The sequence below is a fragment of the Salmo salar genome, chromosome ssa22, assembly GCF_905237065.1.
Source record: "Salmo salar chromosome ssa22, Ssal_v3.1, whole genome shotgun sequence".
NCBI lineage: Eukaryota > Metazoa > Chordata > Actinopteri > Salmoniformes > Salmonidae > Salmo > Salmo salar.
Genome location: NC_059463.1, coordinates 37,614,344 through 37,629,947, shown reverse-complemented (window position 1 = coordinate 37,629,947; position 15,604 = coordinate 37,614,344). Strand labels below are relative to the sequence as shown.

Genomic DNA, 15,604 nt, shown 5'->3' with positions numbered 1-15,604 from the left:
ACCAAATACTAAATTCAGCATGAGCTCTATGAGCAATGCATTGTTTTTAAACCCATGTATAAATACACCACATTTAAAACTATTACATTTGAAAAGATTGTTACCTAATATTGCAGGCAAATATGGTGCTTCAGGGTTACCATGTGCTTTTGGCCAACAGCGTATGCTGTTAGTGGGTAGATGTCTGCCAATTCCTTTTGCTCAATGACCTTAAGCTTCTGTGTGGATTCCAGCTCAAACCCCCTAAGGTGCTCATTATACCAAGCATTCTGACACTTGGCAATAAAAGCAAGTTCACCATGAATAACGATCATTAGAAGTATTTCAACAAAGTCTGGTAGACCTCCAGTGGATCCGTAGGTTAGGACCATTCCAACCGAGTAGTCGGTACCATTGCAGGAAAGTGTGTTTGCCATCTGAACAAAAGTCTCATCTGGAAAAGAACATTGTACCGCTTCCTTTATGTCATCCTTTAACACTTCCAAAGCAACAGTGGACAGCTTTGTGGCAGATAGGGCAGGCTTGACAAGATTGGTGCCATGCAGATGGTATGCAAGCAATTAGTTGATGCTTCACTGCAAGAGACAGCAAAATGTTTGAAAGCTGTTGGTCTGTCGAACAATCCGCTTAAAAGAGCTGTGTTTAGCTTCAACGCGCATCGTCCAAAAAGCTATAAGGGGTCCAAATGCCTTCATCAGTTGCGGGTAGTGTTCAATGAAATGATGTTCAGGATAAGACTATCCTGAGGAAAAACCTCTAAGAATCTATGCCTGTGCTCAGATATCTTGCTGTCAAGGTACCAAATTGAATATTCTGTGTGAATTGGCGAAACAACAAGTTCAACAATATATTTGATGTCCATAAGAATTTCCCATGATGGTTCACCTACAGGTATTTTAGTTCCTATAATGAATGGAAGCAGATGCAGTAGGCACAAGTTTTCATGAGCATTTCCTCCAATACTTATTTTCCTTGGATTCATCAAGTCAAGAGAATTGATTGTGGGCAGTCAGTGTTATCACTCCACTTATGGGGGATCTGTGTAATAAGATTGTTGAGTTACAACAGAGTAAAATATTTATTCTAGATTAAAACCTTTAAGCACAATGCCAGTTCCAGAGGCAGGATTCCCTAAAAAAAACCTAATGCAGCACATCTGGTGGACAGCCAGACAGCACGTCGAAATGTTTACGTTTTTCAGTCAAAGCACACCGCTTTTTCACACCATAGCAATGTATTAAGGTGGGATTTTCTAAAACTGTATTTGTTCAGAATGTTGCTGTTTTGTTCTGGGTTGGAATGCCCCAGTTCTCACTTCTTTTACCTGGATCTCAGATAACTCAGCCAAACAGAACCTGCAGACATGCATTGCACTAAAACTTTCTACAAATCCACCAATAGAGTGGGCTCCAAGATTATCTGCCACCACCCAAAAAACAGTGCCCTTCAGTATCTTTCCCAGCACCGGAATAAAAAGTCCTTCCTCCTCCAATTGTGCAAGATCTTTTAAAAGTGTCTAGCACCTTCCCATATGTTTAACATCAACAGCCTTGCAGAGAACAGCTAAGTAAATAGACTTGAGTGTAGACCTAACCTGTAATGGGACATTTTCCAACACCCAATAGACTCCTGTGATTTTGTGCTTTTTGCGGGATGTTCCAAGGGGATTGCACACTTCAAAGTCATCAACATAGAGAAGTAAAGATGGGGTTAATTAATCTCCTGATATACAGTAATTTTCTTTGAAATGTGTGCCATCATAAAATGACTGGTATTGAGAAACTCGAGAGAAAAAAACTGCTTCCTCTTGTACGGTGTGGCGAGGGGTCCATCCGGCCCTAAAACTGTGCTCATGGGAACAGATGCAATCTGGGTGGAGGCAGGGCAGTGGTTGATTATGTCCATGCCTCAGTCTACAGTGCTTCAAAAGTTCTGTTTGTTTGAATGCAGCAAAACTGCAGATCTTACATTGCATGTGCCACCTGATCCCTATGGAATTAAGGTGAAGTCAATTATTTTTGTGTGTGTAAGCTTAAAACATTACTAACACATCCCATATCATTCTAAAATAAGGAAGACACACATTGTCAATACCTGCCTGGGTGACAATGCATTGTGTAAAACACTAATAGGGCCCTATAAAATACTTTTGCTGTTTTATTTTCTGAAATTCCGTTAACTTTTTGTTGCCTAACTTGTTCAATCCAGTTGGTTGATTTTAAAAATACAGTATCTCTCTAATACCTATTATTCACAGTAATATTGGGTTACTGTAAAATATGGTCCGTCCAGTACTATGGAACGTCTGAATACCTCTAACATTACCTAAAGAAGAGGAGTTGTATTAAAATCTATGACAATGTCAGGAAAATAAAACTTGACTTCAGCTTTAGATAGCTAGCAGAAACATCGCAATCCTAGCTGACTTGGAAGAGCTGCTTGTTATCTATCTTACTAGCCAGCCCAGTTATTTAATTTAGCTAGTTTGGCTGTTAGATAAGACTAGATAACTACTGCACAAGGTCAACGTTTGCAGTGCTGCCTTGAACACGTTGTGACTACGTGAACAACAAGGTTTCTGCAAGGACAGGTGTAGCTAGATAACTAGGTGTAGCTCGATAGCTAGGTGTAGCTCGATAGCTAGGTGTAGCTCGATAGCTAGGTACGTATTGTTCGTTCCTGTCTCTGCCTGGCTAGCTTGCCTAGCATGCAAACCTTAAATTGCAGGGGCACCATGTGTTCAGTTCCACTGTCATGTTTGCTGACGATGCATTTTTTGGAAAGCTTTGTAGGTAATATGTTCCATAGCTATTTCGGTTAATATAAACTTACACAAAAAACGACAAAGGTTAGAAACAGCGCGAAGGTGATTAAATGCATTGATAACTTACAAGCTAGTAGCATGCCCACCTCTAGCTAACTACACAGACATCACGGCCGTTAACTAGCTAGCTTATCAATGTGCAAATATAATATCCTCTGGCAATATAGCTAGCTAAAGGCTTTTCGTACTTTAAGAATATTATCTAACTCGACCTGATCTTTTCCACAAATATTTTTGAAATTTAGTCGAAAATATGTGTCGAGAGATCCAAACTACATTCCAAGTTATAATTTGGTCCTTACCTGCCGCATGGCCATTTCAGAGGAGAAAGATCAAGACAAAGTCAGTTGAAATGTTCCAAGCACAATTGACATTCGGAACTAGATTGAGCTTGTCAGTTCAACATAATAATGATACTTTGAATATCATATTTTTAAGTTGTTGGTTGTTACTTCGAAATATTCGTTATAATTTAGCAGCATATTACCTTAGATTTTTATTTGCAAATGCCAGTCTTTTTCAACACATATAAATTAAGTATTATATTCTAAAATGTAAGTAAAACCAAAAACCTATTATTTTAAGTAAAAATCATACATTTTCTTTTGCAATATTTACTAAGCCCGTGGGTCATTTTTTAAGGGTGTAGGTGTAACAGTGTAGGTTCCGTCCCCCTCTTCGCCCCAACCTGGGCTCGAACCAGGGACCCTTGCACACATCAACAACTGACACCCACGAAGCATCGTTACCCATCGCGCCACAAAAGCCGCGGCCCTTGCAACGCAAGGGGAACAACCACTTCAGGTCTCAGAGCGAGTGACGTCACTGATTGAAATGCTATTAGCGCGCACCACCGCTAACTAACTAGCCATTTCACATCGGTTACATAGGCATAATTAAGTTATAATGCCCGAGAAGCCGCTGTTTGGAGGATATTGGCACAGGTGTTCGTTGAGGGCTGGCAAACCATGCCAATATATCCTCTGATTCAGAGGGGGTTGGGTTAAATGCGGAAGACCCATTTAAGTTGAAGGCATTCAGTTGTTCAACTGACTAGGTATCCCTCTTTCCCTTTCCAAACACTGGCTTCGAGGGCATTATCACTTTTATACAACGGGTTACCAACATATTCATTAAAATTGTTGTTTTGATGAATTTATTCATACTGTTTCATCCTTCCACAAGATATGGTCCCATCACAAATCTAGGGTTGCTAGATACGCGACCCAGTCATTCAGTCTTTTTGTTCTGAATCTATGGACGCGAGCGACCCAGTCGTTCGTTCTAGATGTTCCATTGAAATACTGGCTGGCAACGTTCTTATCTCTTCCTTGCTAGCTAGCCAACTACGGCTAATTTACAGTCACGTCAAAAAGTGCAGCTAGAATAACAGCGAAGTAGCTGTTTTCTAGTTAGATTTATTTGGATAAATCCATAACAATGAGCTAATAATGCACGGTTTTGCCTGGCAGAGAAAATGTGCTCTCTTGTCAGGACAATGTTCAGACAAAAGAAAGACAATCCATGACATCCATTTGAGCTGATTTTAATAAATGAAACCATACATTCACTTTGTTAAAAATCAAATCAAATTTTATTAGTCACATGCACCGAATACAACAGGTGTAGACCTTACAAATGCTTACTTACAACCCCCTAACCAACAATGCAGTTTAAAAAATATGAATAACAAATAAAAGTAACTAGTAGTTAAAGAGCAGCAGTAAAATAACAATAGCGAGACCATATATAGTGGGTACCGGTACAGAGTCAATGTGCGAGGGGCACCGGTTAGTCGAGGTAATTGAGGTAATATGTACATGTAGGTAGAGTTATTAAAGTGACTATGCATAGATAATAACAGAGAGTAGCAGCGGTGTGAAAGAGGGGGTGAGGTGGGCAATGCAAATAGTCTGGGTAGCCATTTGATTAGATGTTCAGAAGTCTTATGGCTTGGGGGTAGAAGCTGTTAAGAAGCCTCTTGGACCTAGACTCGGACGCTCCGGTACCGCTTTCCGTGCGGTAGCAGAGAGTACAGTCTATGACTAGGGTGGCTGGAGTCTTTGACAATTTTTAGGGCCTTTCTCTGACACCGCTTGGTATAGAGGTCCTGGAAGCTTGGCCCCAGTGATGTACTGGGCCGTACACACTACCCTCTGTAGTGCCTTGCGGTCATAGTCCGAGCAGTTGCCATACCAGGCAGTGATGCAACCAGTCAGGATGCTCTTGATGGTGCAGCTGTAGAACTTTTTGAAGATCTGAGGACCCATGCCAAATCTTTTCAGTCTGCTGAGGAGGAATAGGTTTTGTCGTGCCCTCTTCACGACTTCTTTGTGTGCTTGGACCATGTTAGTTTGTTGGTGATGTAAACACCAAGGAACTTGAACCTCTCAACCTGCTCTACTACAGCCCCGTCAATGAGAATGAGGGCGTGCTCGGTCCTCCTTTTCCTGTAGTCCACAATCGTCTCCTTTGTCTTGATCCCATTGAGGGAGAGGTTGTTGTCCTGGCACCACACGGCCAGGTCTCTGATGACCTCCCTATAGGCTGTCTTGTCGTTGTCGGCGATCAGGACTACCACTGTTGTGTCATCGGCAAACTTAATGATGGTGTTGGAGTCATGCCTGGCCATGCAGTCATGAGTGAACAGGGAGTACAGGAGGGGACTGAGCACGCACCCCTGGTGCGGGCCCTGTGTTGAGGATCAGCGTGGCAGATGTGTTGTTACCTACCCTCACCACCTTGGATGGCCCGTCAAGAAGTCCAGGATCCAGTTGCAGAGCGAGGTGTTTAGTCCCAGGGTCCTTAGCTTATTGATGAGCTTTGAGGGCACTATGGTGTTGAACGCTGAGCTGTAGTCAATGAACAGTATTCTTACATAGGTGTTCCTTTTGTCCAGGTGGGAAAGGGCAGTGTGGAGTGCAATAGAGATTGCATCATCTGTGGATCTGTTAGGGCGGTGTGCAAATTGGAGTGGGTCTAGGGTTTCTGGGATAATGGTGTTGGTGGGAGCCATGACCAGGCTTTCAAAGCACTTCATGGCTACAGACGTGAGTGCTACGGGTCGGTAGTCATTTAGGCAGGTTACCTTAGTGTTCTTGGGCACAGGGACTATGGTGGTCTGCTTAAAACCTGTTGGATGGTTCCCCCGGAGGGCATAGCGGGATTTCTTATAAGCTTCCGGGTTAGAGTCCCGCTCCTTGTATTGGCAGCTCTAGCCTTTAGCTCAGTGTGGATGTTGCCTGTAATCCATGGCTTCTGGTTATCCACCACAGCTGAGATAGCTCAAATCAAATTTAAATCTAATTTTATTTGTCGCTTGCGCCGAATACAACAGGTGTAGACCTTAGTGAAATGCTTACTTACAAGCCCTTAACCATCAATTCAGTTGATTTCACAACAAAGTATCAATTTCGTTTTGTATGTGGCTATGACAACCAGCTCAATTTGCTGTCTGTCTCATTCAGACACATTCACTTTATATTGGACGGTGGAGATCGCAATTCAATAATGAAAAGGTCGGAGAGACAGACAGCAAGGTTTATACAGTTCTCTGCTGTTGAAAACCAAATGTTAGTCCAAAAGAAATGGGAGTTAAAGTCTAGATTATTTTTATAGTGGAGATCAAGTTTATACATTTTCTGGCAGGGTTGATGAGACAGTGGATTGCGCAGTGAGATGGAACAGAGTAAATAGGCATTTCAGCGTCATAGATTTAGTCGGTGGTAACTGGAATACGGTTTTAACAAATCAGCATTCAGGATTAGACCCACCCGTTGTATAAGGATCAATAATGCTGTGTCGGTATACATGTGTGTGTGTGTGTGTGTGTGTGTGTGTGTGTGTGTGTACAGTGCATTCGGAAAGTATTCAGACCCCTTCCCTTTTTCCACATTTTGCTATGTTACAGCCTTATTCTAAAACCCCAATGGTGGAACAAGCTCCCTCACGACGCCAGGACAGCGGAGTCAATCACCACCTTCTGGAGACACCTGAAACCCCACCTCTTTAACAAATACCTGGGATAGGATTAAGTAATCCTTCTAACCCTCCCCCCTCCCCCAAAAAAATATATAGATGTACTATTGTAAAGTGGTTGTTCCACTGGATATCATAAGGTGAATGCACCAATTTGTAAGTCGCTCTGGATAAGAGCGTCTGCTAAATGACGTAAATGTAAATGTAAAATTGATTAAATAAATGTTTTTCCACATCAATCTACACATAATACCTCATAATGACAAAGCGAAAACGGGGTTAATTTTTTTGTGTGCAAATTTATAAAAAAACTCCCCCAGAAATACCAAATTTACGTAAGTATTCAGCCTTTGCTATAAGACTCGAAATTGAGCTAAGGTGAGTCCTGTTTCCATTGATCATCCTTGAGCTGTTTCTACAACTTGACTGGAGTACACCTTTGGTAAATTCAATTGATTGGACATGATTTGGAAAGGCACACACCTGTCTATATAAGGTCCCACAGTTGACAGTTGTATGTCAGAGCAAAAACCAAGCCATCCTGGGACAGGATGTCGAGGCACAGATCTGGGGAAGGGTACCAACAAAATTCTGCAGCATTGTAGGTCCCCAAGAACACAGTGGCCTCCATCATTCTTAAATGGAAGAAGTTTGGAACCACCAACACTCTTCCTAGAGCTTGCCGCCCGTCCAAACTGAGAAATCAGGGGAGGGGAGGTTACCAAGAACCCGATGGTCACTCTGACAGAGCTCCAGAGTTCCTCTCTGGAGTTGGGAGAACCTTCCAGAAGGACAACCATCTCTGCAGCACTCCACCAATCAGGCCTTTATGATAGAGTGGCCAGACGGAAGCCACTCGTCAGTTAAAGGCACATGACAGCTTGCTTGGAGTTTGACAAAGGGCACGTAATGACTCTCAGATCATGAGAAACAAGATTCTCTGGTCTGATGAAACAAAGATTGAACTCTTTGGCCTGAATGCCAAGCGTCACGTCTGGAGGAAACCTGGCACCATCCCTACGGTGAAGCATGGTGGTGCCAGCATCATGCCTTGGGGATGTTTTTCAGAGGCAGGGACTGGGAGACTTGTCAGGATCGAGGGAAAGATGAACGGAGCAATGTACAGAGAGATCATTGATGAAAACCTGCTCCAGAGCTCTCAGGACAATTTCTAAAACCTGTTTTTGCTTTATCATTATGGGGTATTGTGTGTAGATTGATGAAAAAAAACAACAATAATTTAATTAATTTTACAATAAGGCTGTAATGTAACAAAATGTGGAAGAAGTGAAGGGGTCTGAATACTTTTCGAATGCACTGTATAGTCTTGTGAGTGTGAATAGAGTCAGTGCAAGACGGGGTCAGTGCAGATAGTCCGAGTAACCATTAATGAACTATTTAGCAGTCTTATGGCTTGGGGGTTGAAGCTGTCTCGGAGCCTGTTGGTCCCAGAGTTGATGCTCCAGTACCGTTTACCGTACGGTAGCAGAGTGACCAGTCTATGGCTTGGGTGGCTGGAGTCTTTGGCAATTTTTCAGGCCTTACTCTAACACTGCCTGATATAGAAATCCTGGATGGCGTGGAGGTCGGCCCTGGTGATGTACTGTTCGCTCTGCCCTCTGTAGCGCTTGGAGGTCAAGGGTGGTGCATTTGCCATACCAGTCAAGAGGCTCTCGACGGTGCAGCTGTATAACTTTTTGAGGATCCAAGGGCCCATGACAAATCCTTTCAGCCTCCTGAGGGGGAAGGGGTGTCGTGCCTTTTCCTCGACTTTGTGTCTGTGTGTGTGAATCATGTTACGTCCTTATTGATGCGGATGCCAAGGAACTTGAAGCTCTCGATCTCCTCCACTACAGCCCCGTCGATGTGGATGAGGATGTCTTCCCCTGACGTTGAGGGAGAGGTTTTTGTCATGACACCACACTGTCAAGTCTCTGACCTCCTCCCTGTAGGTTATCTCATCGCCGTCGGTGATCGGGCCTACAGGCCTACCACGTCTTACTGTAAACCCTTTCATTAAACCCAGTTTCAACGCTCCAACCTGTTGGAGCCAGGGAGGGAGGTGGAAGTGTTGGGAAGAAGGGAAGTGGAAGGGTAAGGAGGAAGGCAGGTGGAAGGGGAGGGAGGGAGGTGGGAAAAAAATGGAAGGGTAGGGAGTAGGCTTGGGCGGTCCATACACCGTATGCCGGGGTATTTGGAAATAGCCACGGGATGGTTTTTCAATAGCATCAATACCATTGAAACTATTTCTTTGAAGTTTTTTAATAAATTAATTTTTGTAGCTACTTTTTAGGTAAATACCTGCAATTAACTTGTGCAATACTTTAGGAGATGAAGAAGATCGTGTTCTTCATTTCACATGTCACATAATTTTTTATAATGAAGCTACCGATAATCCCCAGTCACGTGGTGTTTGTTTACAAGCACAAAATTATGAGAGACCGGAGCCTTGTGAGTCACATGCTGTTGTGCAGCACACATCAGGTGATCTACGCTGAGTGTACAATATATTAAGCACACCTGCTCTTTCCACATACCAGGTGAATCCATGTGAAAGCTATGATCCCTTATTGATGTCACTTGTTAAATCGACTTCAATTAGTGTAGATGAAGGTGAGGAGATGGGTTAAAGAATATTTTTTAAGCCCTGAGACATGGATTGTGTATGTGTGCCATTCAAGGTGTTCCTAACCTTTTGGTATTCTCAGTGTAGTTGTAGTATGGAATTCACAACTAAGTGTTTTCCAGCTGGATATATTATAACTATTAAGTGAACTGACTAAAATGTCCTAAATGCTTTGCTTTGCAGTTGTGCATTTGGTTTGCTAATTTAGTAGCTAGTTAGCTATATAGCTAAGTGGATTAGCATCTTCCAAAATCAAGCTTCGCTTGGTAACAGCGTCTAATATTGTGGGTAGAATGTTTTTAATTGTTTAACCTTTATTTAACTAGGCAAGTCAGTTAAGAACTCATTCGTATTTACAATGACGGCCTACCAAAAGGCCTCCTGCAGGGACGGGGGCTGGGATTAAAAATAAAAATGTAGGACATAACACGAGACACATTTACATTTTAGTCATTTAGCAGACGCTCTTATCCAGAGTGACTTACAGTAGTGAATGCATCCATTTCATGCATTTTTTTTTTTGTACTGGCCCCCCGTGGGAATCGAACCCACAACCCTGGCATTGCACACACCATGCTGGCGTTGCAAACACCATGCTCTACCAACTGAGCCACACTACATAAAGAGAGACCTAAGACAACAACATAGCATGGTAGCAACACAACATAGCAGCAGCACATGGTAGCAGCACAAAACATGGTACAAACATTATTGGGCACAGACAACAGCATAAAGGCAAGGTAGAGACAACACTACATCACACGAAGCATCCACAACTGTCAGTAAGAGTGTCCATGATTGAGTCTTCGAATGAAGAGATGGCGATAAAACTGTCCAGTATTTTTTTTTCTGGGGGGTTGTTTTTACCCCTTATATATTTTGTGATATCCAATTGGAAGTTACAGTCTTGTCCCATCGCTGGAACTCCAGTACGGACTTGGGAGAGGCGAAGGTCGAGAGCCATGCGTCCTCCGAAACACGACCTCGCCAAGCCGCACTCCTTGAAACACTGCTCGCTTAACCCAGAAGCCAGCCGCACCAATGTGTCGGCGGAAACACCGTACAGCTGGCGAAGTCGGTGTGCATGCGCCCGGCCCCCACAAGGAGTCGCAAGAGTGCGATGGGACAAGGAAGTCCCAGCCGGCCAAGCCCTCCCCTAACCCGGACGACGCTTGGCCAATTGTGCGCCGCATCATGGGTCTCCCGGTTGTGGCCAGCTGTGACACAGCCCAGGATCAAACCCGGATCTGTAGTGACGCCTCTAGCACTGCGATTTAGTGCCTTCGGCCACTCCGGAGGCCCCAAAACTGTGGAGTTTGAGTGTTTTTTGCAGCTCATTCCAGTCGCTAGATGCAGCGAACTGAAAAGACGAGCGACCCAGGGATGTGTGTGCTTTGGGGACCTTTAACAGAATGTGACTGGCAGATGTTTTTTGGGGGTTAAGTTTAAGGAGCTTCTTTAGCACCTTAGACTCAGTGACTGCCTGCAGGGAGAAACTTTGTATCTGGGCTAGTCGCATTAGAAGGGGTGGGAGATGAGGAAATTTCAGACAGGCAATGAGGCTAAAGAGCTCAGCCATGTGCTCCTTGTCAGTAACAACCACAGCTGTGAGGAAGAGGGTTTATTCTCCAGGTCTTTAACCATTTTCCAGAACGTATTGGAGTTAGACCAACAGAGAAAGAACTGCTCCTTAAAGTAACTAACTTTGGCCTTCCGGATAGCCTGAGTGCACTTATTTCTCATTTGCCTGAATGAGAGCCAGTCAGCCTATATGTGTGTCAAGCCTTTTGCCAAATGGAATTCTGAGGTGGAGTAACTCTGCTCTGAGCAGCCATTACGAACACAGGCTGTGAAACAGTGATCATTACGGTCATTAGCCTTTTCTGGGTGTTTGGAGTCATGCCTTGTGGGATTGGTAATAATCTGAGAAAGATTTAGGGAGTCCCATTGCTTTACGACTTGGTCAGGTGGTTTAAGCATGTCCCAGTTGAAGGGAGGGAGGTAGGTGGGAGGGGAGAGAGGGAGGGAGGTGGAAGGTTATGGAGGGAGGGAGGGGATGGATGGATGGATGGATGGAGGTGGAAGGGTATGGAGGGAGAGAGGTGGAAGGGTAGAAAACACAATGACTTGGGGTTAAAACAAAGTCTTCATTACTAAGCAGTCTATGCAATACACCACACACACACACCATTAGATTTGCAGGCATAAAAACATCTAACCTCATTTACCCAGACTCCCATTCAACACAGTTTGTATTGTCTCCAGCTCCATCATTCCCCATCCAGGGTTTTCCCAATGGGTATCCGGGGTATCCCATGAGAGCTGAATCCTCCCAGCCCTCTCTAACTGACGACCCCCATGGCCACAGCCTCGTGGGCCTGGATGACCAGGTAAGATTGACCCCTCACCGCTCCATTGTAGTTTTCACATTATAGTGACGAACTGAGCTGCACTGTAAACGCTGGTTACTCCTCACCTCGCAATGTGTGTAATACAGTGAGGGAAAAAAGTATTTGATTCCCTGCTGATTTTGTACATTTGCCCACTGACAAAGAAATGATCAGTCTATAATTTTAATGGTAGGTTTATTTGAACAGTGAGAGACAGAATAACAACAACAAAAATCCAGAAAAATGCATATCAAAAATGGTATAAATTGATTTGCATTTTAATGAGGGAAATAAGTATTTGACCCCCTCTCAATCAGAAAGATTTCTGGCTCGCAGGTGTCTTTTATACAGGTAACGAGCTGAGATTAGGAGCACACTCTTAAAGGGAGTGCTCCTAATCTCAGCTTGTTACCTGTATAAAAGACACCTGTCCACAGAAGCAATCAATCAATCAGATTCCAAACTCTCCACCATGGCCAAGACCAAAGAGCTCTCCAAGGATGTCAGGGACAAGATTGTAGACCTACACAAGGCTGGAATGGGCTACAAGACCATCGCCAAGCAGCTTGGTGAGAAGGTGACAACGGTTAGTGTGATTATTCGCAAATGGAAGAAACACAAAAGAACTGTCAATCTCCCTCGGCCTGGGGCTCCATGCAAGATCTCACCTCGTGGAGTTGCAATGATCATGAGAACGGTGAGGAATCAGCCCAGAACTACACGGGAGGATCTTGTCAATGATCTCAAGGCTGCTGTGACCATGGTCACCAAGAAAACAATTGGTAATAGAGGTCGACCAATTAATCGGAATGGCCAATTAATTAGGGCCGATTTCAAGTTTTCATAACAATCGGTAATCTGTATTTTTGGCCACCGATTTGTCCATTCTTTATTTATTTATTTATTTATTTTTAAATAATATTTTTTAACTAGGCAAGTCAGTTAAGAACATATTATTATTTTCAGTGACGGCCTAGGAACGGTGGGTTAACTGCCTTGTTCAGGGGCAGAACAACAGATTTTTACCTTGTCAACTTGGGGATTCAATCTTGCAACCTTACGGTTAACTAGTCCAACGCTCTAACCACCTGCTTTACATTGCACTCCATGAGGAGGCTGCCTGTTACGCAAATGCAGTAAGAAGCCAAGGTAAGTTGCTAGCTAGCATTAAACTTATCTTATGAAAAACAATCAATCAGTCGATCATTATCACTAGTTAGCTACACATGGTTGATGATATTACTAGTTTATCTAGCCTGTCCTGCGTTGCATATAATCTATGCGGTGCGCATTCGCGAAAAAGGACTGTCGTTGCTCCAACGTGTACCTAACCATAAACATCAATATCTTCCTTAAAATCAATACACATGTATATATTTTTAAACCTGCATATTTAGTAAATATTGCCTGCTAACATGAATTTCTTTTAACTAGGGAAAATGTGTCACCTCTGCAACAGAGTCAGGGTACTGTGTGAATACGAACTGTGTGAATACTATTTCTTCCTAACAAAGACAGCCAACTTCGCCAAACGGGGGATGATTTAACAAAAGCGCATTTGCGAAAAAAGCACAATCGTTGCACGACTGTACCTAACCATGAACATCAATGCCTTTCTTAAAATCAATACACAGAAGTATATATTTTTAAACCTGCATATTTAGCTAAAAGAAATCCAGGTTAGCAGGCCATATTAACCAGGTGAAATTGTGTCAGTTCTCTTGCGTTCATTGCACGCAGAGTCAGGGTATATGCAACAGTTTGGGCCGCCTGGCTCGTTGCGAACTAATTAGCCCAAATTTTATGTAATTATGACATAACATTGAAGATTGTGCAATGTAACAGGAATATTTAGACTTAGGGATGCCACCCGTTAGATAAAATATGGAACGGTTCCGTATTTCACTGAAAAAATAAACGTTTTGTTTTCGAGATGATAGTTTCCGGATTCTACCATATTAATGACCCAAGGCTCGTATTTCTGTGTGTTTATTATATTATAATTAAGTCTATGATTTGATATTTGATAGAGCAGTCTGACTGAGCGGTGGTAGGCACCAGCAGGCTCGTAAGCATTCATTCAAACAGCACTTTTGTGCGTTTTGCCAGCAGCCCTTCCCGATTCTTCAAGCATTGCGCTGTTTATGACTTCAAGCCTATCAACTCCCAAGATTAGGCTGGTGTAACCGATGTGAAATGGCTAGCTAGTTAGCCGGGTGCGCGCTAATAGCGTTTCAAACGTCACTCGCTCTGAGACATTTACATTTAAGTCATTTAGCAGACGCTCTTATCCAGAGCGACTTACAAATTGGTGGATTCACCTTATGATATCCAGTGGAACAACCACTTTACAATAGTGCATCTAAATCTTTTTAGGGGGGGGGGTTAGAAGGATTACTTTATCCTATCCTAGGTATTCCTTAAAGAGGTGGGGTTTCAGGTGTCTCCGGAAGGTGGTGATTGACTCCGCTGTCCTGGCGTCGTGAGGGAGCTTGTTCCACCATTGGGGTGCCAGAGCAGCGAACAGTTTTGACTGGGCTGAGCGGGAACGGTGCTTCCTCAGAGGTAGGGAGGCGAGCAGGCCAGAGGTGGATGAGACTTGGAGTAGTTGTTCCCCTTGCTCTGCATGGGTAACGCTGCTTCGAGGGTGGCTGTTGTCGATGTGTTCCTGGTTTTGCGCCCAGGTAGGAGCGAGGAGAGGGACGGAAGCTATACTGTTACACTGGCAATACTAAAGTGCCTATAAGAACATCCAATAGTCAAAGATATATGAAATACAAATCGTATAGAGAGAAATAGTCCTATAATTCCTATAATAACTACAACCTAAAACTTCTTACCTGGAAATATTGAAGACTCATGTTAAAAGGAACCACCAGCTTTCATATGTTCTGAGCAAGGAACTTAAACGTTAGCTTTTTTACATGACACATATTGCACTTTTACTTTCTTCTCCAACACTTTGTTTTTGAATTATTAAAACCAAATTGAACATGTTTCATTATTTATTTGAGGCTAAATTGATAGTATTTATGTATTATATTAAGTTCAAATAAGTGTTCATTCAGTATTTTTGTAATTGTCATTATTACAAATATATAAAACATCGGCCGATTAATCGGTATCGGCTTTTTTGGTCCTCCAATAATTGGTATCGGCATTGAAAAATCATAATCGGTCGACCTCTAATTAGTAACGCACTACACCGTGAAGGACTGAAATCCTGCAGCGCCCGCACGGTCCCCCTGCTCAAGAAAGCACATATACATGCCCGTCTGAAGTTTGCCAATGAACATCTGAATGATTCAGAGGACAACTGGGTGATAGTGTTGTGGTCAGATGAGACCAAAATGGAGCTCTTTGGCATCAACTCAACTCGCCATGTTTGGAGGAGGAGGAATGCTGCCTATGACCCCAAGAACACCATACCCACCATCAAACATGGAGGTGGAAACATTATGCTTTGGGGGTGTTTTTCTGCTAAGGGGACAGGACAACTTCACCGCATCAAAGGGACGATGGACGGGGCCATGTACCGTCAAATCTTGGGTGAGAACCTCCTTCCCTTAGCCAGGGCATTGAAAATGGGTCGTGGATGGGTATTCCAGCATGACAATGACCCAAAACACACGGCCAAGGCAACAAAGGAGTGGCTCAAGAAGAAGCACATTAAGGTCCTGGAGTGGCCTAGCCAGTCTCCAGACCTTAATCCCATAGAAAATCTGTAGAGAGAGCTGAAGGTTCGAGTTGCCAAACGTCAGCCTCGAAACTTTAATGACTTGGAGA

General features: G+C 43.3%; 1 protein-coding gene across 2 annotated transcripts in view; it reads left to right on the top strand.

The window, feature by feature from the left end:
• Window positions 1-15,604, top strand: part of LOC106583557 (fibroblast growth factor receptor substrate 2) — a 38,926-nt gene that overhangs the window by 19,992 nt on the left and 3,330 nt on the right. For both annotated transcript variants that reach the window (XM_014167876.2, XM_014167875.2), the window contains exon 6: window positions 11,694-11,818. In XM_014167876.2, coding sequence (XP_014023351.1) covers window positions 11,694-11,818 — 125 coding nt within the window. The remainder of the gene's footprint in view (window positions 1-11,693; window positions 11,819-15,604) is intronic.